The sequence below is a fragment of the Callorhinus ursinus genome, unplaced genomic scaffold (assembly GCF_003265705.2).
Source record: "Callorhinus ursinus isolate GAN/ISIS: 27379988/994484 unplaced genomic scaffold, GSC_fseal_2.0 scaffold69, whole genome shotgun sequence".
Taxonomy (NCBI): Eukaryota; Metazoa; Chordata; class Mammalia; order Carnivora; family Otariidae; genus Callorhinus; species Callorhinus ursinus.
In genome coordinates, this window is record NW_027397131.1 from 4,698,274 (window position 1) to 4,724,904 (window position 26,631).

At 41.7% G+C, this 26,631-nt stretch overlaps 1 protein-coding gene across 1 annotated transcript in view; it reads left to right on the top strand.

The window, feature by feature from the left end:
- CCDC6 (coiled-coil domain containing 6) overlaps window positions 1–26,631 on the top strand; it is a 118,862-nt gene that overhangs the window by 60,544 nt on the left and 31,687 nt on the right. Inside the window, exon 3 of the mRNA XM_025850227.2 lies at window positions 14,507–14,635. Coding sequence (XP_025706012.1) covers window positions 14,507–14,635 — 129 coding nt within the window. The remainder of the gene's footprint in view (window positions 1–14,506; window positions 14,636–26,631) is intronic.

Sequence of the window (26,631 nt, forward strand, 5' to 3'; positions counted from 1 at the left end):
TAGAAACAAAAGAGCAGAAATGGATTTCACAGATACTTTAGATAATGGACTTAACAGACATAGACTCCAAAGTAACCATGCTTACTGCATTCAAAGAAATAAAAAAACCAAGCTTGAAATCTTTGGGGAAACACATCACAACGTTTCTTTTAGACATTCAAAAGGAGAGTGAATAACTCATGAATAATTGTATATGGCAATATGTTTGGAATTTTAGATGAAATGGACAAATTCTTAGAAAAACATAACTTTCTATAACTGGATGAGGAGGAACTAGAAAACCTGAGCTTTCTAACCACTGGAGAAATTGAATCTGAGAAACAGCCCTTCCTACTGAAAGAATTGCAGGCTCAAACGATTTCACTGAGGGTTATACTAGACGTTCAAGGATGAAATTCAGGTGATCCTTGAACAGCACAGGGGTTAGGGGTTCAACTCCTCCTCCCCATCCCCCGATCAGAATCTATGTATCACTTCTAGCTCCCCTGAAACTTAACCACTAATAGCCTGCCGTTGACTGGAGGCTTTACCAATCACATAAACAGTTAACACATTTGTATTACATACCATATTTTTACAATAAAGTAAGCTAGAGAAAAGATGCTTATTAAGCTCAGAAGTTCAGTTAAGATGCCTAGACATCCACATGGAGATTACAGATAGGCAGCAGGACAGAGATTCTCTCAACAGAGACATTTGGGAGTGTTGTCATTAGTTAATGCTTGGAGAAGAACAAAGACATATCGTTGGCAATCACGTAAAGAGAATGCAAGGACAAGCCACAGGGTGGGAAAAGATATTTGCAACGTTATATAACCAAAACAAAACTAAAAATCAGTAAGGAAAATGGACAGTCCCAAAGAAGAATGGATAGAGACTTGAACAGACCCTTCACATAAGCAGATAGCCAAATGAGCAGTAAACAAATGAACAAGTACACGTTAGTAATCAAGAAAGGCAAAATAAACCACAAAGATATTACTTAGAGAAGTCTTCTGTATGCTGTCAGAAAATGGATATGGTTTCAACTGCTTTTAGAACAATTTGGCATTACCTAATGATACTGGAAATATTCACTGTGACTCAGCACTTTCACTCCTGGATATATTTCACAGTGTGTGCACATGTGCGCCAGATGTATAGAAGGATGTTCTTTTGTGGCATTGTTCATCAGAGTGACCCAAATACCCATTGTCCATGGAGTGGATAAATTGTGATGTGCTCATCAATGGGTTATTATAAGGTAGTAAAAATACTTAGACTCAGTAATGTGGGTGAATGAAATCACAAGTTTATTTAGCAGAAGCTAGACAAAAAAAGAATGCAAAACCGAGCAAAACTAATGTTTAGAAATATATAGGCAACAAAGTTTTTCCTAAAGAAAATGCAAAGAATTCTTACCATAAGTAAGAATCAGGAGAGCGATGACCTCTCAGGGACGGGGGGCTGTGATCTGGAAGGGAGCTGGCAATGTTCTATTTCTTAATTTTGGTGCCGGTCACCTGAGAGTACTACGTATGTAGTAATGGCACCCTTGATACTTGCCTAGGTGTTCTGTTCGTCCTGAGGTTTCATCGAGGGGAAACCGTCTAAAGGAAGTGAGACTTTTATCATCTCTCCAGTCCGTATTTGCACAGACAAGGCATTTTCTGCACGATCTGGGGTGGAATTCAGTATGTACTGGTTGCTGCTATTGGTGCAGCTTGCAGTCCTGTGAGGGTGATGGAGGATGTATGCCGGGGCCCCAGGGTAGCTGCATACATCCAGGGAAAGGACAAAGGCCGTGAAGGCAGAGACCTTGGTTTTAACCCTAGTTCAACCGCTCATCAGCTGTGTGACTCTGGGCAGGTCCTTGACCTCTCTAAGCTATGGTTTCATCCTTTGTAAATTGCAGATGATTGTATCTGCCATTACAGCCGAAAAATGCTTGGTACATCGTAACTAGAGCCTTGAAGTGTCAGCTGCTTTTGGAAGTAACTAATAGAATAAGAAACACACCATGAACGAGACATTATAATGCACGGGAAGTACAGTGTGCTCCTCACAGCGTGAAGAAGAGGAGGAGGGCATGTGGGAAGGTATAGAAGATGTTTTCTGAGCCGTCCCCCACTTTGAGTAGGTTGGAGGGAGGGATTCAGGCACTGTACCAGAGGGTGCAGCGTGATCAGGGCTGTGGGGCCACGGGTGCACAGCTGCTGGTGTTACGGTGCTCCCATGTGACTAGCAGAGCTTGCAGTCTGTAAGCCCCTGGACCAGAGTGGTCTCTAGAAGTGTTTGCCCAGCATGATGGGTTTCAGTTTTTTAAATTTATTTTTTAGGAAAAGAGTCTTGAACTTTGCCTTTAACCACAGTTACAACCACTCCCTGTGCTGAGACCCATCCCTTCTTTGCTAGATGTCTGGACCCTGAAGGCTTTTAGGTTTGCAAACCTTAGACTGTCACTTGAGCAGAGTGTGAAATAGCACGAGGAAAGCCTGGGAAACTTGTAGAGGGATTGGGTCGTGGAAGGACTTGAATGTCATGCATTGGCATGTTACACCTTTGCAAGTGGTAGGGAGCCCGTGAAGGGTTTTGAGTGGAGTACTGAAGTATTAGGCTTTGTCTGCCAGGATGACCTATATGGGATCTGGGGAGATCCATTAGGAGGTTTTGGCAGTGGCCCGGTGAAGAAGAATGAAAGACTTGAACTAGATTGGGGCCATGAGCACAGGAAGAAGAGGGTGGTTTGACAGCTGTTAGGGAGGCTGACTTACTGCCAATTGGTAACTGATGAGCTGTGAAGTGTTGATTGAGAATAATGGTACCAGTAACAGAAGGGGTTTGGAGGTGGGAATAAGTGTGGGCCCAAGAGGCATTTAGTGGTGATATAATGGATTTGAAGTGGGAGGCTGTCTTTCTGCTCAGGCTGCTCAGTAGAGCGGTTGAAAAGTTGGTTCATAAAAGACTCAGTGTTGTAAGAGATAGTTTTGAACTTTTTTGCAGAGCTTATATGAATAACCTAATTGTTTTTGACGACCCAGTGACTTAATGTAGTTATTGTCCTATGGGGGCGGTCTCTACTTGGTCCAGGTGCAGGTAGTTCTAGTCCTTGGTGGTTGTCAGTAAACCAAGGCGATCAGTTGCAGGACTGGGTGGTAAGTACACAGGGAGAAATATTAGCGTGAACTAGTGAGAACTGAGGTGGGAGCATCTTGGGCTTATTCAGAAGTTGCATGAAAAACTGGGTTGTGGGGCCGGTGGCTGGAAGGCTTGCCTCGCTTGGCATTGGCTGGATCGACAACAAACCCAGACTTGCACACACACTTCGCCCAGACTGGGATTTGGCAAACCTGCTGCATGCTGGGTGGGAGGCCTGGCTCAGCAGGCAGCCTACATGTGCACCTGTGGTGGTTCTCGCAGGTGAACGGTTTTCAGTGTGTCTACCTGCTAGAGAGAATTACTCAGTGAAGAGTTCTTGAATCCCTTATGTAAGAGGCCTGGTTCACAGAAAGCCTTTGTAAATTATAAAAAAGATGGCAGTTAATGAGTGTTTGAATGATGCTAGCCTGTTTTTGATCAAAGTAATATTATACTTGTATTTTGTATTGGGCTGGAAGTTTGCTTTTGGGCTCAGTATATAATGAGTGGATAAAGGAACAAAATGCTCAAGATTTAGTACTTAGAATTTTATAGGTTTACAGTTTGTATCTTTGCTTATGGCTTTCTCAGCTATGTTAATTTTTTTTTTGATGCTGAATCCTAAGGAGCCTTTATTCATATAACCCTAATTCTATCAAAAATGTGCTGCCAGTGGATCATCTGTTATATAACATAATTTCCATTCTACAGGGTTTTTTTGTTAATATTAATATATTGCACAAGTAGGAGTTATAAAAACTATGTTTCATAATCTTTGTGATTGACTTCATAAGGTGTATTTATAGAAAATTCTGATTAAAAAAATTTTGATCTACCTAAGCATTTTTCTTTAGATATATTTAAGGTGAACACATGAACACATTAATAGAATTTGCTTGACTATTTACTTCTCAGTTTGAATGATTTTTTTGTTCTAGTTCAGGATCACAGACCTTCTTGGAACATTTAAAATTGCTCATAAAGGGGTGCCTGGGTGGTTTAGTTGGTTAAGCATCTGCCTTCGGCTCAGGTCATGATCTCAGGGTCCTGGGATCAAGCCCTGCATCGGGCTCCCTGCTCAGCGGGGGGCCCGCTTCTCCCTCTCCCTCTGCCGCTCTACCTACTTGTGATCTCTCTCTCTCTCTCTCTCTCTCTCTCTCTGTCAAATAAAATCTTTTAAAAATATAAAATCGCTTATAAAGTGTTACGGCCTTTGATTAGAAATTTAAAATCATGCCTTGAATTTTGTGCCCACTTGAAGATGCCACTGAAACTGGAGTTTATTTCTGATAGCTGGTCTTTTGTCAGCCTAAGTCAGGCTCCCTTTAGGGTTTTTGTTTGTGATTTCATGAGCTACAGCTTTAACACAGGCAGGTGGATTCAGGATGTCGGTTCAAGCTCCATTGGGGCTGAGTGGCTTGAATTTACATGGTATCTGTTTAAAACAATTTCTGAATTTTCCTCGGGTAAACTCTGTGGTGGTTAGTTTCTCAAGATCCCTTCCTTGCTCTGCCACCTCCCTCTTGCTCATCTTTATTCTCTGAGGATTTGAAGGGGGGGGTGTTTCTGTATTTCTCTCTGTGTTTCTCTTTGTATTGGTGGTTTCTTTGTTCCAAGGAAGAACCCTGTTTTCTACTTCTAGTGTTCTGTTCCAAAACTACATGCTCTGCTCCAAAATTTCCTGTCACCTGCGAGATGGCAGAACAAAGCAGGCAGCAAAGCTGTCCTTAGGGGATGACGAACATTGTGAATCTTCGGCAAACAGATCCCAGGATGGCTTGATCTTTTCCAAATGGGTTAGTGTAACCCGGGGACCTTACTTGAGTTATGGTAACAGCAGCTTTACCATCAAATTCTCCTCAGGGAGAGCTTTTGAGAGGAAAAAGCCTCTTAAAATGGAGAGCTTTTATGGCTTTTATTACTAGTTTAATCTGTGTTGTTAAAGGAAATACCTAATCAGATATTGACAATATAGACCATCTGTCTAAATAGGAATATTTTCCTGTAAACCCATGACAGCCTTACATTTTCTCAGATTGACGTTCTGTGACAAATGCGGCATTGTGGGCCAGACGTTTTTCAACGTTAGATTGCATCCTTTATTGTTTTAATTAACCTCAGGGCAGAAGAATAATGCTTAAAAAAAAAAGGGGTATTCTTTCAAATCAACATGGCAGCAGTTGAAAACATATTGGAAAACAACTAATTTAAAAAAAAGACTTTGCAAAGGGTCTAAAGGTTTTAAAACTAAAGTTCATTTTTCTAAAACCAGTAGATACCATTTAAGCTTAGTGTCCATAAACTGTTTTAGGGCAAGGATAATATCTTCACTAAAGTCACCTATGTCTAAGGCAGGACCTACAGATAGAAGACACACAGGTAATGTTTATAGAATAAAAATGTTAGGTGGAGATGTGCATGCTTTGCTGTTTTTTTCCTCATGAGTGATACTTGTCCTGTCGGGGTCTTTTGTGTCTGAAATGGCAGGGCTCTTCTTGTTCTCTGTCCATTTCTCTTGTGTCTTTTAATTACTGCTTGATCTTGCAGAACCTGAGTTTTAAGGAGCGAGCTAAAAATAGACTTGTCACTGTAAGCACCTCCTCGCATCTGCTTTTTTTTTCTGGGTCCCTGCAAGGTTGACCAGCTTTTTTTGGAGTTGCACATCAAAAACAGTTGGTGGAAAACCAGCATCTGTTTAGTCAACATATCCATTGTTAGAAGACTATGTCAGATTTTAAACTTTTTTTTTTTTTTTTAACCAAGAATGTGCTTGCTTACAGAGCAGTGGGATTGTGTCCAGTGTGGAGAGGGTTCGGTGCAGCCATGTGGAGGTTGCTCAGGGCCGGCTAATCACACCATATGCAGGGTTTACAAAAAGACCACATCCTCCAGTCGAGCACACATGGATTACTGTTGTCTGTGTTTGGTCATGTGACTTTTTAAACGCCAGGCGTGCACTGGACACTAGAGGAGTCTGAAGTTGATTCCTCTAAGGTTTGCTCAGGATCCGGTGGGAGAACGCTGGCTTGGGGTTCAGAGCAGGATGTGGGTCCCAGACTCTGCCACCTTCCAGCTGAATTATCTTGGTCACCTCTTTTGTCACATAGAAAATGGGGGTGATCATGCCTGCCGAACGCATATGAAGAATGTGGTATACCGTGCTGCCTGAAGAAATGGTTTTGAAGGTAAAATTAGGGAGCAGTGTCCTCTTAGATATGTACATACAACTGTGTGTTTCATTTTTTTCTTTTTTTAATTTTTTATTGTTATGTTAATCACCATACATTACATCATTAATTTTTGATGTAGTGTTCCATGATTCATTGTGCATAACACCCAGTGCTCCAAGCAGAACGTGCCCTCCTTAAAAACCCATCACCAGGCTAACCCATCCCCCCACCCCCCTCCCCTCTAGAACCCTCAGTTTGTTTTTCAGAGTCCATCGTCTCTCATGTTTCCTCTCCCCCTCTGACTTACTCCCCTTCATTCTTCCCCTCCTGCTATCTTCTTCTTTTTCTTTTTTCTTAACATATCTTGCATTATTTGTTTCAGAAGTACAGATCTGTGATTCAACAGTCTTACACAATTCACAGCGCTCACCATAGCACATACCCTCCCCAATGTCTATCACCCAACCACCCCATCCCTCCCACCCCCCCACCACTCAGCAACACTCAGTTTGTTTCCTGAGATTAAGAATTCCTCATATCAGTGAGGTCATATGATACATGTCTTTCTCTGATTGACTTATTTCACTCAGCATAACACCCTCCAGTTCCATCCACATCGTTGCAAATGGCAAGATCTCATTCCTTTTGATGGCTGCATAATATTACATTGTATATATATATATATATACCACCTCTTCTTTATCCATTCATCTGTCGATGGACATCTTGGCTCTTTCCACAGTTTGGCTATTGTGGACATTGCTGCTATAAACATTGGGGCGCACGTACCCCTTCGGATCCCTACATTTGTATCTTTGTGGTGAATACCCAGTAGTGCAATTGCTGGATCATATGGTAGCTCTATTGTCAACTGTTTGAGGAACCTCCATACTGTTTTCCAGAGTGGCTGCACCAGCTTGCATTCCCACCAACAGTGTAGGAGGGTTCCCCTTTCTCCACATCCCTGCCAACATCTGTCGTTTCCTGACTTGTTAATTTTAGCCATTCTGACAGGTGTGAGGTGGTATCTCATGGAGGTTTTGATTTGGATTTCCCTGATGCCCAGCGATGTGGAGCACTTTTTCATGTGTCTCTTGGCCATTTGGATGTCTTCTTTGGAAAAATGTCTGTTCATGTCTTCTGCCCATTTCTTGATTGGATTATTTGTTCTTTGGGTGTTGAGTTTGATAAGTTCTTCATAGATTTTGGATGCTAGCCCTTTATCTGATATGTCATTTGCAAATATTTTCTCCCATTCTGTCGGTTGTCTTTTGGTTTTGTGGACTGTTTCTTTTGCTGTGCAAAAGCTTTTTATCTCGATGAAATCCCAATAGTTCATTTTTGCCCTTGCTTCCCTTGCTTTTGGCGATGTTTCTAGGAAGAAGTTGCTGCGGCTGAGGTCGAAGAGGTTGCTACCTGTGTTCTCCTTTAGGATTTTGATGGACTCCTGTCTCACGTTTAGGTCTTTCAACCATTCGGAGTCTATTTTTGTGTGTGGTGTAAGGAAGTGGTCCAGTTTCATTCTTCTGCATGTGGCTGTCCAATTTTCCCAACACCATTTGTTGAAGAGACTGTATTTTTTCCATTGGACATTCTTTCCTGCTTTGTCAAAGATGAGTTGACCATAGAGTTGAGGGTCCATTTCTGGGCTCTCGATTCTGTTCCATTGATCTATGTGTCTGTTTTTGTGCCAGTACCATACTGTCTTGATGATGACAGCTTTGTAATAGAGCTGGAAGTCTGGAATTGTGATGCCGCCAGCTTTGCTTTTCTTTTTCAACATTCCTCTGGCTATTCGGGGTCTCTTCTGGTTCCATACAAATTTTAGGATTATGTGTTCCATTTCTTTGAAAAAAGTGGATGGTATTTTGATGGGGATTGCATTGAATGTGTAGATTGCTCTAGGTAGCATTGACATCCTCACAATGTTTGTTCTTCCAATCCATGAGCATGGAACGTTTTTCCATTTCTTTGTGTCGTCTTCAATTTCTTTCATGAGTATTTTATAGTTTTCTGAGTACAGATCCTTTGCCTCTTTGGTTAAATTTATTCCTAGGTATCTTATGGTTTTGGGTGCAATTGTAAATGGGATCAACTCCTTAATTTCTTCTCTTCTGTCTTGTTGTTAGTGTATAGGAATGCCACTGATTTCTGTGCATTGATTTTATATCCTGCTACTTTACTGAATTCCTGTATGAGTTCTAGCAGTTTTGGGGTAGAGTCTTTTGGGTTTTCCACATACAGTGTATCATCTGCAAAGAGTGAGAGTTTGACTTCCTCTTTGCCGATTTGGATGCCTTTGATTTCTTTTTGTTGTCTGATTGCTGTGGCTAGGACTTCTAATACTATGTTGAATAGCAGTGGTGAGAGTGGACATCCCTGCCGTGTTCCTGACCGTAGAGGGAAAGCTCTCAGCTTTTCCCCATTGAGAATGATATTGGCTGTAGGTTTTTCATAGATGGCTTTTATGATATTGAGGTATGTACCCTCTGTCCCTATACTCTGAAGAGTTTTGATCAAGAAAGGATGCTGTACTTTGTCAAATGCTTTTTCTGCATCTATTGAGAGGATCATAGGATTCTTGTTCTTTCTTTTGTTAATGTTTTGTATCACGTTGATTGATTTGCGGATGTTGAACCAGCCTTGCAGCCCAGGGATAAATCCCACTTGGTCATGGTGAATAATCCTTTTAATGTACTGTTGGACCCTATTGGCTAGTATTTTGGTGAGAATTTTTGCATCCATGTTCATCAAGGATATTGGTCTGTAATTCTCCTTTTTGATGGGGTCTTTGTCTGGTTTGGGGATCAAGGTAATGCTAGCCTCATAAAATGAGTTTGGAAGATTTCCTTCCATTTCTATTTTTTGGAACAGTTTCAGGAGAACAGGTATTAATTCTTCTTTAAATGTCTGATAGAATTCCCCTGGGAAGCCATTTGGCTCTGGGCTTTTGTTTGTTGGGAGATTTTTGATGACTGCTTCAATTTCCTTAGTGGTTATAGGTCTGTTCAGGTTTTCTATTTCTTCCTGGTTCACTTTTGTTAGTTGATACATCTCTAGGAATGCACCCATTTCTTCCAGGTCATCTAATTTGCTGGCATATAGTTACTTATAATATGTTCTTGTAATTGTTTGTATTTCTTTGGTGTTGGTTGTGATCTCTCCTCTTTCATTCATGATTTTGTTGATTTGGGTGAATTCTCTTTTCTTTTGGATAAGTCTGGCCAGGGGTTTATCAGTCTTGTTAATTCTTTCAAAGAACCAGCTCCTAGTTTTGTTGATCTGTTCTACTATTCTTTTGGTTTCTATTTCATTGATTTCTGTTCTGATCTTTATTATTTCTCTTCTGCTGGGTTTAGGCTTTATTTGCTGTTCTTTCTCCAGCTCCTTTAGGTGTAGGGTTAGGTTGTGTATTTGAGACCTTTCTTGTTTCTTGAGAAAGGCTTGTATTGCTATATACTTTCCTCTCAGGACTGCCTTTGCTGTATCCCAAAGATTTTGAACAGTTGTGTTTTCATTTTTATTGGTTTCCATGAATTTTTTTAATTCTTCTTTCATTTCCTGGTTGACCCATTCATTCCTTAGTAGGATGCTCTTTAATCTCCATGTATTTGAGTTCTTTCCAACTTTCCTCCTGTGATTGAGTTCTAGTTTCAAAGCATTGTGGTCTCAACATATGCAGGGATAATCCCAATCTTTTGGTACCAGTTGAGACCTGATTTGTGACCTAGGATGTGATCAATTCTGGAGAATGTTCCATGGGCACTAGAGAAGAATGTGTATTCCATTGCTTTGGGATGGAATGTTCTGAATATGTCTGTGAAGTCCATTTGGTCCATTGTGTCATAAAGTCTTTATTTCCTTGTTGATCTTTTGCTTAGATGATCTGTCCATTTCAGTGAGGGGAGTGTTAAAGTCCCCCACTATTATTGTATTGTTGTTAGTGTGTTTCTTTGCTTTTGTTATTAATTGCCTTATATAATTGGCTGCTCCCATGTTTGGGGCATAGATATTTACAATTGTTCGATCTTCTTGTTGGATAGACCCTTTAAGTAGGATATAGTGTCCTTCCTCATCTCTTATTACAGTCTTTGTTTAATTTGTCTGATATAAGGATTGCCACCCCAGCTTTCTTTTGGTGTCCATTAGCATGGTAAATGGTTTTCCACCCCCTCACTTTCAATGTGGCAGTGTCTTTGGGTCTAAAATGAGTCTCTTGCAGACAGCATATTGATGGGTCTTGTTTTTTAATCCAATCTGATAGCCTGTGTCTTTTGATTGGGACATTTAGCCCATTTACATTCAGGGCAACTATTGAAAGGTATGAATTTAGTGCCATTGTATTGCCTGTAAGGTGACTGTGACGGTATTTTGTCTCTGTTCCTTTCTGATCTGTGCTGCTTTTTGTCTCTCTCTTTGCTTAGAGGACCCCTTTCAATATTTCTTGGAGGGCTGGTTTCGTGTTTGCAAATTCCTTTAGTTTTTGTTTGTCCTGGAAGCTTTTTATATCTCCTTCAGTTTTCAGTGACAACCTAGCTGGATATAGTATTCTTGGCTGCATATTTTTCTCATTTAGTGCTCTGAAGATATCATGCCAGTCCTTTCTGGCCTGCCAGGTCTCTGTGGATAGGTCTGTTGCCAATCTAATATTTCTCCCATTGTAGGTTACATATCTCTTCTCCCGAGCTGCTTTCAGGATTTTCTCTTTGTCTCTGAGACTCGTAAGTTTTACTATTAGATGTCGGGATGTTGAGCTGTTTTTATTGATTTTGAGAGGGGTTCTCTGTGCCTCCTGGATTTTGATGCCTGTTTCCTTCCTCACATTAGGGAAGTTCTCTGCTATTATTTGCTCCAGTATACCTTCTGCCCCTCTCTCTCTTTCTTCTTCTTCTGGGATCCCAATTATTCTAATGTTGTTTCGTCTTATCATATCGCTTATCTCTCGAATTCTGCCCTCGTGATCCTGTAGTTGTTTCTCTCTCTTTTTCTCAGCCTCTTTATTTTCCATCATTTGGTCTTCTATATCAATGATTCTGCCTCGTTTATCCTAGCAGTTAGTGCCCCCATTTTTGATTGCACCTCATTAATAGCCTTTTTGATTTCGACTTGGTTAGATTTTAGTTCTTTTATTTCTCCAGAAAGGGTTTCTCTAATAACTTCCACGCTTTTTTCAAGCCCAGCCAGGATCTTTAAAGTCATGATTCTGAACTCTAGGTCCGACATCGTACTAATGTCCGTATTGAGTAGGTCCCTGGCTGACGGTACTATCTCTTGCTCTTTTTGCTGAGGTGATTTTTTTCGTCTTGTCATTTTGTCCAGAGGAGAATAGATAAATGAGAGAACAAAATGCTAACAGGCTAACAGCGTCCCCAGGAAATATACTCTATACAAATCAGAAAAGACCTGAAACCAGGGGGAAAGAAAGGGAAAGAAAGAAAAAAGAAAGAAAAGAAAGAAAAAGATTGATAACAAAAACAGAACAATACAAAAAAAAACAAATATGATCATATATGATCAGGCTAGTGCATAGATGAGTGCCACAGACTAGATTTTGGGCGTATTTTGGTCTGTTAGGAAAAAGTGCCTCCTAAAATTTTAAAGGAAGAAAGACTTATATATGTACAAAATAAGGGTTGATACAATGAAGGGATGGAAGATGACTGTAAAGATGGAAATTATAAAAGATTTTATAAAAGGAATTGATACCATAAAAAGTTGTTTGAAAAAGGAAAGAAGATTAATAAAAAAAAGGGAGAGAATGTGATCAGGCAGGAGACTAGAACAAAGCCATACAGTAGTGATTTAGGATATATTTTGATCTGTTAGAAGAAACTGTATCTCAAAATTTTAAAGAGAGAACAACATATATATATATATGCCAAAAATAAGGGTAACTACTATGAAGGGATAAAATACGACTCTAAAAATGAAAAATAAAAAAGTTTTTTTAAAAAAAGGTATTGATAAGATGTTGGTTGAAAAAGGGAAAAAGAAATTTAAAAAAGTTAAAAAATTAACTTCGAAAAACTAATGAATCATGGTAAAAAAAGCCATGAATTCTATGTGCAATATTCCCCTAGCGCTGGAGTTCTGCCGTTCTCCTTGATCGGTAAACTTGGTCTTGGCTTGCTGGCTGTTCATGCTGATCTTCTGGGGGAGGGGCCTGTTGCCGTGGTTGACAAATGTCTTTGCCGGAGGCGGAATTGCCCCGCCCTTGTCGGTCCCAGCTAAGCAAGCTGCTTGGGTTTGCTCTCAGGAGCTTTTGTTCCCTGCAAGCTTTCCGTAGGGCTGTGGAGGATGACAGTGAAAATGGCGGCCTCCCAATCTCCGCCCCAGAGGAGGCAAGAACTCGGGGCTCCCTCCTCAGTGCGCCCCAGAGAAAAGCAGCCAGTCACTCCCGTGTCCCCGGTCTCCGGCCGCACTCCGTGCTCACCCGGCCTGTGACCGAGCGTTGCTATCTCTGGCACCCGACCCCGTGTGGAATCTCCAAACCCAGCAGTTCCCTGCGGTGCGTTCCCGCGCCGCTCCTCCCAGGGGGAGGAAGGGGAGTCTCTCTGGATCTGCCGCTTGTTGGGTCCCTGCTGGAGGCGCAGTGGCCCGACTGGCCCGCGGATCACAGTTTATGGCAACCCCAAGCTCAGAGCCCGCGCCTCGGCTCCATCTCTGCAGCCGGTTTCCCCGTTCCGATACCTGGGAGCTCTGCTGCACTCAGGCACCCCCGGTCTTTCTGTGACCCCGAGGGTTCCACCCCCCGCTTAGCCACTGGAGGGACGTCCCTCTGCGGAGCCGACTTCTAAAAGTTCCGATTTTGTGCTCCATGGCTCTATCACTTGCCGGTAGTGGCCGACGGCAGCCCCCTCCCCCGCCGTCTATCCTCCTGAATATCACCTCGGATTCACTTCTCCGCACGTCCTACCTTCCAGTAAGTGGTCGCTTCTCTGTTCAGAGAGTTGTTGCTACTCTCCTCTTCGATCTCCTGTTGAGTTCATAGGTGTTCAGAATGGTTTGATCCCTATTCAGGTGAATTCCTGAGACCAGACAAAATCCAGGTCTCCTACTCCTCCACCATCTTGCCTAGCTGTTTCATTGTTTTTAATAGATTTTACTTAAACTCCCCTTGATTTTGAAAATATTGGACCCTGTTGCTATCATTCTACCCAACCCCTGCTGTGGATCAACCCAATCTCCCAGTTTAGAATGTTAGAAATAAGCATAGTTCTTAATGAGAACCCCAGTAGTCATATGTCTGATGGATTTCCTTTATTTCCTTTTGGTTTTGATGGTTGGAGTACATTTTTAAAAAGCTTTTCAGTGACACCAAAACTTTATCTTTTAAAGATTTTATTTATTTGAGAGAGAGAGAGAGAGAGAATGAGAGAGAGCACGAGAGGGAAGAGCGTCAGAGGGAGAAGCAGACTCCCCGCTGAGCAGGGAGCCCGATGCGGGACTCGATCCCGGGACCCCAGGATCATGACCTGAGCCGAAGGCAGTCGCTTAACCAACTGAGCCACCCAGGCGCCCACCAAAACTTTATCTTTTAACTGCATGAATAAGAGGCCTCCGCCCTTGGTTTTTAGGAAAGATGTAGGAGGTGTGATGTATGTTCTCATTATAGAAAGATAATTGTACTGATTTTTGCCAAAGGATGCTTATTAGTATATTGGGAAATAGCATTCAGAATAATTGACTAAGTATGCTTTGTGATTGTGACATCTTTAGACACATTATATAAACCTGAGTAAACTAATTTAGTAAAAACTGACTGTAAAATTTCTATTTTTAATTTAATTTTTATCATGGTATAAAATTTGAAAAGTACCAAAGGGTGTGTGCGTGTGTGTGGATATTGAAAAGGAAGTTTCCTTCTTTACCACATTCCCTAGCCTCCCAATTCCTCCCTACAGAGACAACCACTTACATGTTTTTAAAAACAGAAATCTGGGTTTACTCATGATTTGATGCTTAGGTGTATCTGCCTTGTCTTTTTTAGCCTTTTGGCTCTGGCCAGGCACCTGTGTGCGTGCGCTATAATTTTTGGTTGTAAGTTAGAGGAACCTAGGAGCAGGTTCCTCATAGGTGTACACTTGGGTATTGACAGACATGAGGGTTGTAACTTCTGTGATGATACCTCTCATTCAGTGGAACCAGCTTTTGGAGCCCATGTTTCCCTGGCTTTTGAGTGTCTTGATTTTCACATCTGTGTTTTTCCCATTTTCCAGCTGCAGCATGAGAAAGCGGAACTAGAACAGCATCTCGAACAGGAGCAGGAATTCCAGGTCAACAAACTGATGAAGAAAATTAAAAAACTGGAGAATGATACAATTTCTAAGCAGCTTACATTAGAACAGGTAATAATCTATATAGTTCTCTCCATATACTTTTTTCTCCTCTTATTAGCTTGTTCTCTCAGGCCTTCAGATACCCTGAGGAATGTAAGTGAAAAATACTTTTCAGCTGTTTCTTCCCACAGTGGAGACTTCATTTCTGAAGTAAGCATTGACAGAGCTGCCTAGCACCTGTTCTCTCTCTCACACACTTTTTTTTAACCGCAATTAATAAAGTTTCTGGGGATATGTTGTGATATACTGATTTATAGGCAGGAAATGTTAGGTTCCTTTTACCAAGGGGAAACAATGTGTTTTTAACCACAGGATAGTTTCTGTGAAAGTTCCCGAGACAGTGTGGCTGTGGAGCTAAAACTTTTCTTTCAGGGGTTCTTCAGAACAAACAGCATTTTTCTTCTTTGAATTATTAGCAATATTATTAGCAATTATTAGCAGTATTATTTGAACCCTATCTTTTCCCAACTCGATTTGTTGATACCGGTATGGAGTCATAGACTTGGTTGCTTAACCTGGTTCAGCCACTAACTAGCTGTATGACCTTGCATTGACTTCATTCACTTCTCTGGGCCCAAGTTTTCCATTTGTAAACAGAGGAGGACAAACTGAAATCATGAATGGCAAGCTTAAACAGGTACAGAAGATGGAAAGTAATAGTGTATGGTCCTGTTGTCCATTGCCCTTGGCAGACATTGGTATTTGAGCACGGGCCTTGCCTAGGGAGTCCAGACTGGTCCTTATGCTCTTCGACAAAGAACTGTGGACAGCCATTATCAGCCTATCCAAGTTGGTATGTCAGACAGAAGTACTTGTTATCCCTAGCCTCGGTGCTCCCTGATGCCTTCCCCCCAATCTAATGTCCTGGGATTTTACTTTCCCTAAGATAAATTATAAGAAGCTGACCATTGTGTACTGCGATCTGGTTTCCATGTAAAATTCAGTGTATTGATGAAGATCTTCCAGCTTTTTGTAATTTCAACCCTGATTGCCAATTCGATGGTTTGGCTAAGCCATTCATGCAAAGTTGTCTGATTTATCCCAACTTCAGGGTCTTTCTGTGTGTCTCAGTTCATGCTGACTCGTTCTGAAATCACCCCCAGGGCCGCTCTAGTTTCATTATTGTTCCTGAGAATGAAGTGGTGATGGGAATGTCATCTTTGAGAGGAAGTCAGGGTTGGAATTAATCTGACATCTGTTTTCCGTGTTATTCTTGAATTTCCCTGTATCAAAGGGAGGAATGTCACTGAGTTTTCTAAGACTGTGAATAATGGTCCTAAAAACATTTCTCTATCCCATCCAGGTAAAAGAAAAAAAGTTCTGTTTTCAAAGGTTGGCTATTTTATACATATCCAGAGTAATCTATACTTACCATTTGTCTTCGGATTTCAGATGCAATATCTAAATTTAGAAAATACCTACCACACACAGTTTAAAAACATTTTATTCCAAAGTTCACCTGCTTAATTTCTAAGATAAGCAGTAACCAGTTCCATTGAAGTTAAAGCTTTGAAGATTCTTGTTTAAGTCTCTGACACACCAAATACTTGTTACTGGTACTTATTAATCAAGAGCTAACCAAGTGACCAAGTGAAATTCTCACAGGGGTGGGTGTTGTGAGAACTTCACTTGGTCACAGCCTTCATGGTGGTGGCTGTCAGGAATTGAAACAGCTTCTTTCTTGCATTTGTTCAGAAGCTGAGGGGACTTTGGAGATGGGGCTATGACCCTCAGGGTTTAGCTGTGGCCACAAGGTGGAGGTAGTGGCCTGGTGTCCGAGAGAGGACAGTCTGATCTTAAGAGTCCATGGGGGAGAGAAAATGGATTGCTGCAATCTTAAGACTCTTTGGGGACTTTAGTAACTGAAACCCTTTAAAATGATGTCCAAGGCATACATTCTCACCAACTTAATGACACAGTGCACTTTCAGGGTTATTTCAGACCTCAATAATAAAGAAATGGAGTTCACAGTGGAATATATGCACTGCAAAGGCAAAGCCCTATCCTGGAAATAAACCTCAGATCTGGGATATCAAGTTCCTATGTTAATTAAGATGGAGAAATTTAACGTCATCATGAAACTTCCCCCCCCTTTGTTTTGGATATGTCTGGGATGATTAAATGTTGGGGATCTTTTTCTGTATTTTGTTTAGCTATAAATAATTTTAGTCAGTGCTTTGGGGGAATGTTTTTTTGTTTTTCCTCCAGTAAAATAAACCTCTTCTGTGCTTCCATGAATGTGATCTGATCCTTTCTTGTGATTATCCTTCATATGATACACTGTAGGTCACAGTCTATATTACAGAATATATCCTATACTATAGGTCATTATCAAGAGCAAAGGCATGTACTACATTATGTATTATAGTGATTTTTCTGTAGTACATGCCTTTGCTCATATATCTGACAGTAAACCTATTTTTTAAACTGTAAGCTATTTGGAGGCAATTATCCCATGTGTCTTACGGTCTCCTACTGCTTTGTTGGAAGAGTTTAAGTGTAGATTTGGCCAGGTAACTGGAAAGTGGTCATTTGTATTTTGGAAGGAGGTACAGTGCAGTGTTCAGGGCCCGGGCCCTGGATTCCAAAGGAACTGGATGAGAATCTGGTTCCTTTGCTTAATACCCTAGATCACTTTCTTATTGGCGGTGATGGTGATGGTAGCAGCTTTATCGAGATAAATTCACATACCATAAAAATCCTCCATTTAAAATGTATAATTTATTGATTTTTAATCTATTCAGAGTTGTGCAACCATAACCACCATCAATTTTAGAGCATTTTCATCGCCTCAAAGAGAAACCCTGTACCCTTCAGCTGTCACTCTGAATTTCCCATTCCCCTAAAGCAGCCACTACTCTACTTCCTGTCTGTATTTGCCCATTCTGGATACTTCATAAAAATGGAATTATATAGTATGTCCTCTTCTGCAAGTGGCTCCTTTCACTTAGTATAAGGCTTTTATCCATGTTGTAGCCTATATCAGTACTTGACTACTTTTCCCAACTGAATAATGTTTCACTGCATGGATATATCATTTTGTGTATCCATTCATCATTTGGTAGACATTTGGGTTGTTTTAACCCTTTGGTTATTATGAATAATGCTGCTGTGAGTATTCATGTACAATTTTTTTTTAAGATTTTATTTATTTTGGAGAGTGCACTTGAGAGAGCATGGGGGGCAGGGGGAGGGACAGAGAAGGAGAGAATTTCAAGCCGACTCCTCGTTGGAGTGCAGAGCCCACTGTGGGTCTTGATCTCACGACCGTGAGGTCATGACCGGAGCTGAAACCAACTGAGCCACGCAGGTCCCCCTCATGTACAATTTTTCATGTGGATATATGTTTTCATTTTTCTTGGGCACATATCTAGGAGTGCATTTGCTGGATTACATGGTAACTCCGTGTTTACCATTTGGGATTGCTAGCCTGTTTTATCTTTGTTTTTCCTTCTTTAAAGATTTATTTATTTATTTTAGAGAGTGTGTGAGCTGGGGGTGGGGGATGGGCAGAAGGAGAGGGAGAGAAGCAGACTCCCTTCTGAGTGCAGAGCCCAATGTGGGCCTCAATCCCAAGACCCTAAGACCATGACCTAAGCTGAAATGAGTCAGACACTCAACTGACTGAGCCACCCAGGCACCCCTGGACTGTTTTTTCAAAGTGGTTGTACCATATTGATTAAAGCCATCTTGGTAAATGTGAAGTGGTACTCATTGTGGTTTTGTATTTCCGTGATGGCTAATGATTTTGAGAATCTTAGGTGCTTCTTGGCCATTTTTATATCTTTCATAAATATGTCTATTTAAGATCATTTTATTATTGAATTATAAGAGTTCCTTACATATTCTAGATACAATTCCCTTATCAGATATATTGTTTGCAACTCACATGCCAGGAGGGCCCTCACTGTAGACTAGGATTAGTCTAGTCAGCATGACTTTAGTGTTGTGATGGGCTTTTTTTTTTTTTTTTAACTGGTGGTCGCTGCCTGCAAAACCCTTATTTGAAAATTTTTGTTCAAACATGATTATTGTTAGTCTCTTATTTGGTATTCACATTTTCTTAGGTGACAGTAAGAACATTTAAAACTTGGAATATTCCCTTAGTGTCAGGAAATCTTGACCTTGAATGTTTTTTCCCAACCAGGAAGGATTTTTCTTTTTCTCTGGAGAAGGATAACTAGCATTAAGAGGCAGGCAGTACTAGCTTATTTATTAAGTGAAGTTCAAGTCAGCAGCTGTGGAGGGCCCTCTGTGCGCTTGGCATGGAACACTGTGGGAAAGGAGGAGACAGTGACCATAAGCAGGTGGACTAGGTACTTAATCATTGTTAATAGAAGTACAACAGGAAAAAATGGAATGAATTAATGGGGAATTAGTCCTGTAATTCAGCTAACACTCGCATCACGAACAGGGTCACCTGCCACATACCAGATGCCCTTCCTCTGTTCTCCTCTCCCTGGCCCAGCGAGTGTGGCCTTCTCTGTTATTTCTGGAATTTGGGGTGTCGTCTTTTATCTGAGATAATCCCGGCTCCCAAAAGCAGAGACACTCTTGTCTAAAGTTGGATTCAGAATTGGATGGTAATTTCATTCGTTAGCCTCCGTTTGCAAATGATAGTATCTTAGCCCATGTAGCATAGGAAAACTCTTCCTTGGGTTCAAATCTTCCTTCCATCTGAAGAACCTGTGTGACATCAGGCAAGCAATTTGAGCAAATCCGTAGCTCTGTCGAGAGGATTACTCTTGCGTCCTGCCTCTCCTCACACTCCACGCATAGCGGAGTTCTTTCACCCCTCCACTCGAAACTGTTTCACTGTGGACAAAGGAGAAGTTACCGTGGCAACCCAGGACACTAATGTGTTTGTAACCATACACGTGATGGGGACAAGTTTCCTAAAACAGTGTTTCTTGTGCTTTGCGCTGATTTTCTATTGAATTCTGTTTCATTTTTCGCAAAATGTAGGTCACAACGGACTCATTTCACAGTCCAAATGGTTCATGACCTGCAGTTTGAAAACCGTGCTGTGCTGTGCGCCATGCTGTCTTGCCCCAGGATCCCCACGGATCCGTTTCTCCAGGCAGTCAGGGGTGTGTGCTGTCAAGTAGTCACGTAATGATAAGTACTGCTTCCCAAACGGCAGTTAGCAAACAATTAAAGTGTTTCTTCCCTGTAGATTTTCTAATAAGTTAAAGGAGGAAAGGCACAGTGTTGACCTTACCACCAAGTCCCAGTGACTCACATCTAGTAAGCTCTCCAAAAACTGTAGCTTCTGCTTTTAATAATGAAAGTTTCCATCTAATTTCTGTGGTACTTTGCCCTACCCGTTTTCCAGGAAAAGGAGCATGCATATTATCTGAGCCTCACATGTCTTACCACCTTCCTTGACCTGGTCTCTTCAATTGATGAATCAGTATGTGTTCACATGTCCTGTGTGACCCAACCCTGTTAGCTTTCGTTTGTGCCCATGCGCGCTTAGCGCATTTGTATGGCACGGAGTCTGTATTCATTCAGTTTATGTGCCTGCTGTGTACACATACTCTGCTAAGAAAGATGATGTTGGGTCCTTGACCTCGTGGAGCCTGGTCTCCTGGTCTGGGAAGGCCGGTGGATCTGTGGACAGTGAGGAGGGACGCTGTGTGCATGGCTGTGGTGGAGGGGAGCACTTACACCCCTGCAGCAGCTCCACCCCCCACTCCCAACCACAGGAGATGCCCTGAAACTCCTTGGCACCTGGTTTAATTATTTGTTAATTGACACACATGGTTGGATAGATCTAAGTCCGGCCTTGTTGCAGGGGAACAGGAAGGAGACAAACGGGAGGAAGACGTGCAGTAAAAAGTGGGTGCAGGCCCTGCATGGAGCAGAGATGCTGGAAACGGAACAAAGCTGGTGAAGAGGATGTGAGGTTGAACCCCTCCTCTTTGTTCCTGGGCGAGGAAGGAGAAGGGTTGCGGTTGTCTGCCTCCGTGGTGGCTTTGAGGGCATAAGCTTGTCTTTTCAGGCAGTGTTTTGCCTAATGTAGGCCTCCGTGCTGATCGGTGCTGGGGGCTTACCTTCAGCCACCTGGCAGTGTCCGGTGACTACAGAGGCCTGAAAAGACCCCAGCTTCAGGAGCACTGCGGAGGCAACACCCTCTTACCCCGGGGTCTCACACCCTCTATGACTGTAGCAAATCACAGGGCTGGGGTTTAGAGTGATGTCCTTCAAGCCTTAGGACAAGACTTATTTTGTTGTTGTTGTTTTGTTTTGAAGTTGAAACAAGCAAACAGTATATTTTAAGTGCTATTAAGAAAAAAAGAAGGTTTTAGGTTTCCAGCTGTTAGAACAGTTGTTCTTAGCTCAGGATACAAGATGGCCTTTCTGCCTTACTTGTGTACACGGTAATTCATTCAAGATCCAAACCAGTTTTGCATCTTTGGTTGATCATTTTAATTGCTGTGGAACAAGGTATTTTTAAAGTTCACAGGGAGTGTGGCCCTACTGGGTTTGCTACAGTCCCATTCTGCTGCCTGCTGCCCTTGCAGGTCTGGCAGTGAGAACTCTGCCGCCGTGGCTCTGGTTGTCCCCGCGGGCTTCTGTGTGCCATTTTCCCAGAGAACAACCCTGTGACTGGAGGGTACACTTCCATTAAGGAGATGACATTTAGTGACCATTGCAGCCTTTGAAATTTGATTTCAGATGCTAATCTCAAACGATGGAAATGTTGGGAGTTTTTAATTGTTTTATGTATTATAAAAGTGATCCATTGGAGGGCGCCTGGGCGGCTCAGATGGTTGAGCGTCTACCTTCGGCTCAGGTCATGATCCCAGGGTCCTGGGATCGAGTCCCGCATCAGGCTCCCTGCTTGGAAGGGGGCCGCCTGCTTCTCCCTCCCTCTGCTGCTCCTCCTGCTTGTGCTCTTTCACTCTCTCTATCAAATAAATAAAATCTTAAAAAAAAGAAAAAGAAAATTTGGAAAACACAGAAGTACAGAAATGAAAAAAACACAACCTAGGCTACAATCCACCCTCCCGAACAACTGCTATTCATATTTTTTATTCCCCCCCTTTTCCTTTCTTCTTCCCCCCTTTTTTTTAAATAGGGTATTATAATTTGCTGCCTGCTTTTAATTTTTTTTTTTTTTAAATAAAACATTGTAACCTGTGCCTGCATGTGTAGGCTAGCTGCATCGGTGCACAGCCAGACACAGTAATCATAGTAATTCCTTAAGTCCGCTCAGTGGCAATTTGATCGTAGCAAATCCTTGAGGATATTTGGGTTGCTTGAGAAGCCTGGGTGCAAGCATCTTACCAACTGCTTATTTGGGAAAGGTAGGAAAAAGCCTCAGAGCATAGCTGAAACATGACCGGGATCTTGTACCTTGGAAGTAGGCAACCTAGGGGCAATCCTCAGCACTCAAAGGAGGCGTTAGCAGCCTCTCTCTTCAGCTGATTTGTTTTGTAATCCATAAGCTGTCAGGATGTCATGAAGCCTGCTGAGAGGTCCCCCCTCCAGACCTGGGAAAGTATACTCTGAGCTCTGTCAGGGACACAGATAAGTCAGTCTCTCTACGGGATGTGGGGGAAAATCCCTCAGAATTCCTTTGCTAGATCTCATTTCAATTAATAGAAAAACTCACTATGTTCTATCTTGTCAGACTTTATTTTGAAGCATCAGATTAATACTTGCCATGTGGATCAGTTGGTGCAGATGATGTTACATAATGGCAGGGAAAAAATTCAAAATGTGTTTCCTGTGTAAAGAAAGAGACCTCATCACAATCCAACAGGGTGCGTTTCTGGTCATGCCCTGGAAGTAAAGATTTAGCCTGTTAAATTGAAGGCCATTTGGTATGCTGTAGTGAGGGCAATAAAATCCAGAGGATACTGTACTTAGACTTTGTGATTTTGAAATGCATGAAATCTGTTTCTTTATGACCAGAACAATAATTTAGTTGGTGACTTAAGAAAGGGCATTCTCCTTAGCTAAACATACATGGCTAATGAATGAATGGCTAAGTAAATCCAACATCTCTGTGTAAGGAAGTGGGATGGATGCGGTAATGATTTATCACAGAAACTTCCATTTTGGAGAAAGCATATCAAACAAAGTTTCCCTAATGTTATTTTCTTAAGCTCACTTTATTTTATTTTATTTATTTATTTATTTTAAGATTTTATTTATTTATTTGACAGAGAGAGACACAGTGAGAGAAGGAACGCAAGTGGGAGAGGGAGAAGCAGGCTTCCTGCTGAGCAGGGAGCCCGATGTGGGGCTCGATCCCAGGATCCTGGGACCATGACCTGAGCCAAAGGCAGATGCTTAATGACTGAGCCACCCAGGCGCCCCTAAGCTCATTTTAGATAGTGAACTGGTGGTAGCCACTGATGTGATAGTGTATCCGCCACATCCAATTTGATGGGACTTCTTTCCCATGGACTTCTCCACAGCACTCTTGATGTAGCAGAAGAATGTACACCCAGTTCCACTGGTGGTACTTATTTGGTAAAAGTCCCCTAGAACTATGAACCCACTATGCAGATTTATATACTATCATGTCGATGTTAAGTGATGAAAACTTAAGTCCAGAAACCATATAAATCTGAGTAATTATATGTATGTTTTTTGTTTTGTTTTTCATAAAAAGCCTTCATTTCTCAACATCACTGAACAAAAGCAAAATTTACTGAACTGGTAAATGATGAAATAATGTCATTTTCACATGTTAATATTGATGGGATATTAATATGGTCCTGAAGTTATGTTCATTTCAAAGAACAAGTCTAATTTTTATAGAACACAGTCTTTGAGAAAAAAATATTTTGAAACCATGGTAAAGAACTTTGACTCTGGGTTATCTGGAAAATTCTCAGAGTATTTCAAATAGCTAACATTTTATCCTCTGCGAGTTTATTGGCTTATTCAGGATTTTGTATATGTAAATTAGCATCCTAAATTAATGGATGTACTGTTAAATTGTATTGGGAAATTATCAGTTTTTAAGATTAGATGTCTTTAAATTTTTTGTTACAAAAATAGTAAATGTTCATTAAAAAATTGGATGGGGACAGAAACAGGCAGGAAGAGAAATTATCACCAATATTCCTTTCACCCAAAGGGCAACCCTAATTATCTTGCTGTATAGTTCTTTATGATTTTTTTTACATCTTTTTCCTTTTTTTCCCCCTATTAGTATATTTCTGATGTACATAGATAAATTTTTCACCTATAATTGACTTCTTGGACTTGAAGGTGAGCATCCTTTCTCTCCTTTTCTCTTGCTCTTCACTGACAAATTTCTGTTGGCTCTTTCTGTGTTTAGCATTGCATGAGCAGTGGTGATGACCGAGAACTTGGTTTTAATTTTGAAACCAGCTGCAGCTTTGTTAATCAGATAGGTACTTCAGGGGCTCTGTGGTCTAGGAACACCTGTCTTAACTCAGTTGTAAAACAAATTGGCTGTTTGATTTCTTAAAAGCAGTTTTTTTTTTTCCCCCAGAAGGCAAGGGTCAGATATTTTCCAGCCTAGGAGAATTGTCAGGGCTGAGCAAAATTCCACTGATTGCCTGAATAGACACCAACAGCTTTTGACCAACTCTGTGTTGCTTTAATTGGTGAATAAGGCTTTGCCATGGAGCAAGGACCATGATGCATTGTACTCAGCTCTTTTCATGTCCGTTGCTCATGATCTTTATTTTCATAGCCTCCCCCCCCCCCATGAATCCTGTTCTTTCCTGTGGATATGTAAAACCTTGATTAACTCCGGTATATTGGCAAAGTAGGCTGGAATGAGGTTAAGATCTTTTATTGGCTCTACTCTTGTGGTAGAAACAAAAATCGTCTTATCCCATTTGGGCTTCTAGAACAACATAGACTGGCTTATAAACAACAGAAATTTATTTCTCATTTCTCATGGTTCTGGAGGTTGGAATTCTAAGATCTGCGTGCCAGTGTGGTGGAGTTATGATGAGGACTCTCTTCCAGGTTGCAGACTGCCGACTTCTCCTGTGTCTTCATGTTGGGGAGAGCAGACAGCAGCAAGCTGCAAGGTCTCTCGTGACTCTTAGGACACAAATCCCTACACCATGGGGCCTCCCGACCTCATGACATCAATTAAACCTAATTACCTCCCCAAGGCCCCACCTCTATATAGCATCACACTGGGGGGTTAGGGCTTCAACATAGGAATTTTGGGGGATCACATTCAACCTTTGCAAAAATGTTCATTTTTCTGTCTGTAATATAGTCATTTTCTAAATATTGGTGCTTTTACTTTCCCAGGTGATTCTGCTGTATCTCCAGGGTAACCACTTTGAACATCTAATGGTGTTACATAACAAATTGATAGGAAATTGGACTAAACTATTGATAGCCTTCAGATACTACTTAAACCTGGAAGGTTTTGGGGCATTGTCATGTTAATCCTCAGCACCTATTTCTTTATCTCTTAATCTTAGGAAAAAAAATCTGGCCAACTAAGAGTTTGGTTAATGTAGGTCTTAGAGGATTCCAATTTCTTTTTTAAACGTTGGGTACTGTGCTTATCATCACCATCTCTGTGCCCTCTACACTGCATTGTAACAAACTTTGTGTCTGTGTTCCGTTTTTATGGTAGCCCTTACTTTATGGGCTTTTCCCTCTCTTTTATTATCTTGGATTAGTTGTAACCAAAATTTGTTTTTTAAGCCAGAGGTTAGGGGTTCAAAATACATTTTCCCATAGAAGCGGGGCATCTGGGTGGCTGTCGGTTAAGCGTCCAGCTCTTGATTTTGGCTCAGGTCATGATCTCAGGGTCCTGGGACTGAGCCCTCTATCAGGCTCTGCGCTCAGCTGGGAGTCTGCTGGGGAATTTGTCTCTCCCTCCCTCCCTCTGCCTCTGTGCCCCCCCCACTCTCTCAAGTAAATCTTTTAAAAATATATATGTATGTGTGTACACACACACACACACTCTCTCTCTCTCCCATGGAAACAATGATAATGTGGTTAAACTAAAACTTTTCAAAAATCCATTAAACCCTTCCAAAGTTCTGTAGTTGAGCACAGTGGTGAGGCTGAAGTTCTCTTCAGGTTTTTTCGCCAACCATTTCTTTTGCACACCTCTCCCTCCACCCCAGTGTCCCAGTTCTCTTTAAATGGGAAAATGCCACAGGGAGCCATCTCTTAGCCACCTTTGGCTTTTTTCGTGATGGGTCAGTATCTGCCCACTGAGAAGATAGAGCTAGGATGAGCTGTGAAGTCAAATGAACCAGCTAGATTTTTATGCACTAAGTTTATCCACTGAAGTGTCTGTATTTATTTTGGGAACATAATAAGAACTCCTCGTCTGACGTTAATTAACTTGCAGTGGGAAGGAGAGCTACTGAAGAGAAGAAGAAAAAGAATTTGGCAATCCATTGAACTGACTTAATTATAAAGCAGGCTTTCAAATGAAAGTATACAAGTCAGTGATACCCATTGGTGCTGGGTGCTCACAGAATAAACAGTCAGAAGGGACTTGGGTCCTGGGCACCCGCGTGGCTCAGTTGGTTGAGTGTCGAACGCAAGCCCTGAGTTGGGCTCTGCAGTCAGTGTGGGGTCCACTTGTCCTCTCCCACCCGCTCCGCCCCTCCATCTGCTGGTGCATGCGTGTGCTCTCTCTCTCTCTCAAATAAATAAATAAGATCTTGGAGTGGGGGCGGGGGAGAAGGGGGCTTGGGTTCACCCATCAGAATTTGATGTTGGTGCTATGTATGTGGGTGCCTGTTGCGCAAACACTGAATGAGAAAAGCCATCAGATATTGGTAGGAAGGAGATGGAGAGAGTATGACAGAGAGAGACCAGCATAATGAAAGCAGTGTGTCACTGGGCTGAAGTTTCCATTGGCGAGAATTTCTGACTTACTGCTTTGTAAACTCAACATAAACTGTCAGATTCGAGGATTGTCTGATCTCAGGAAATGTTAGCACAGAAAATCAACTTCTGTCTGAGTCGGCAGAGCTGGTGTGTATGCTTCAGCTCTAAATATAGAGGTTGTGGAATTAGGT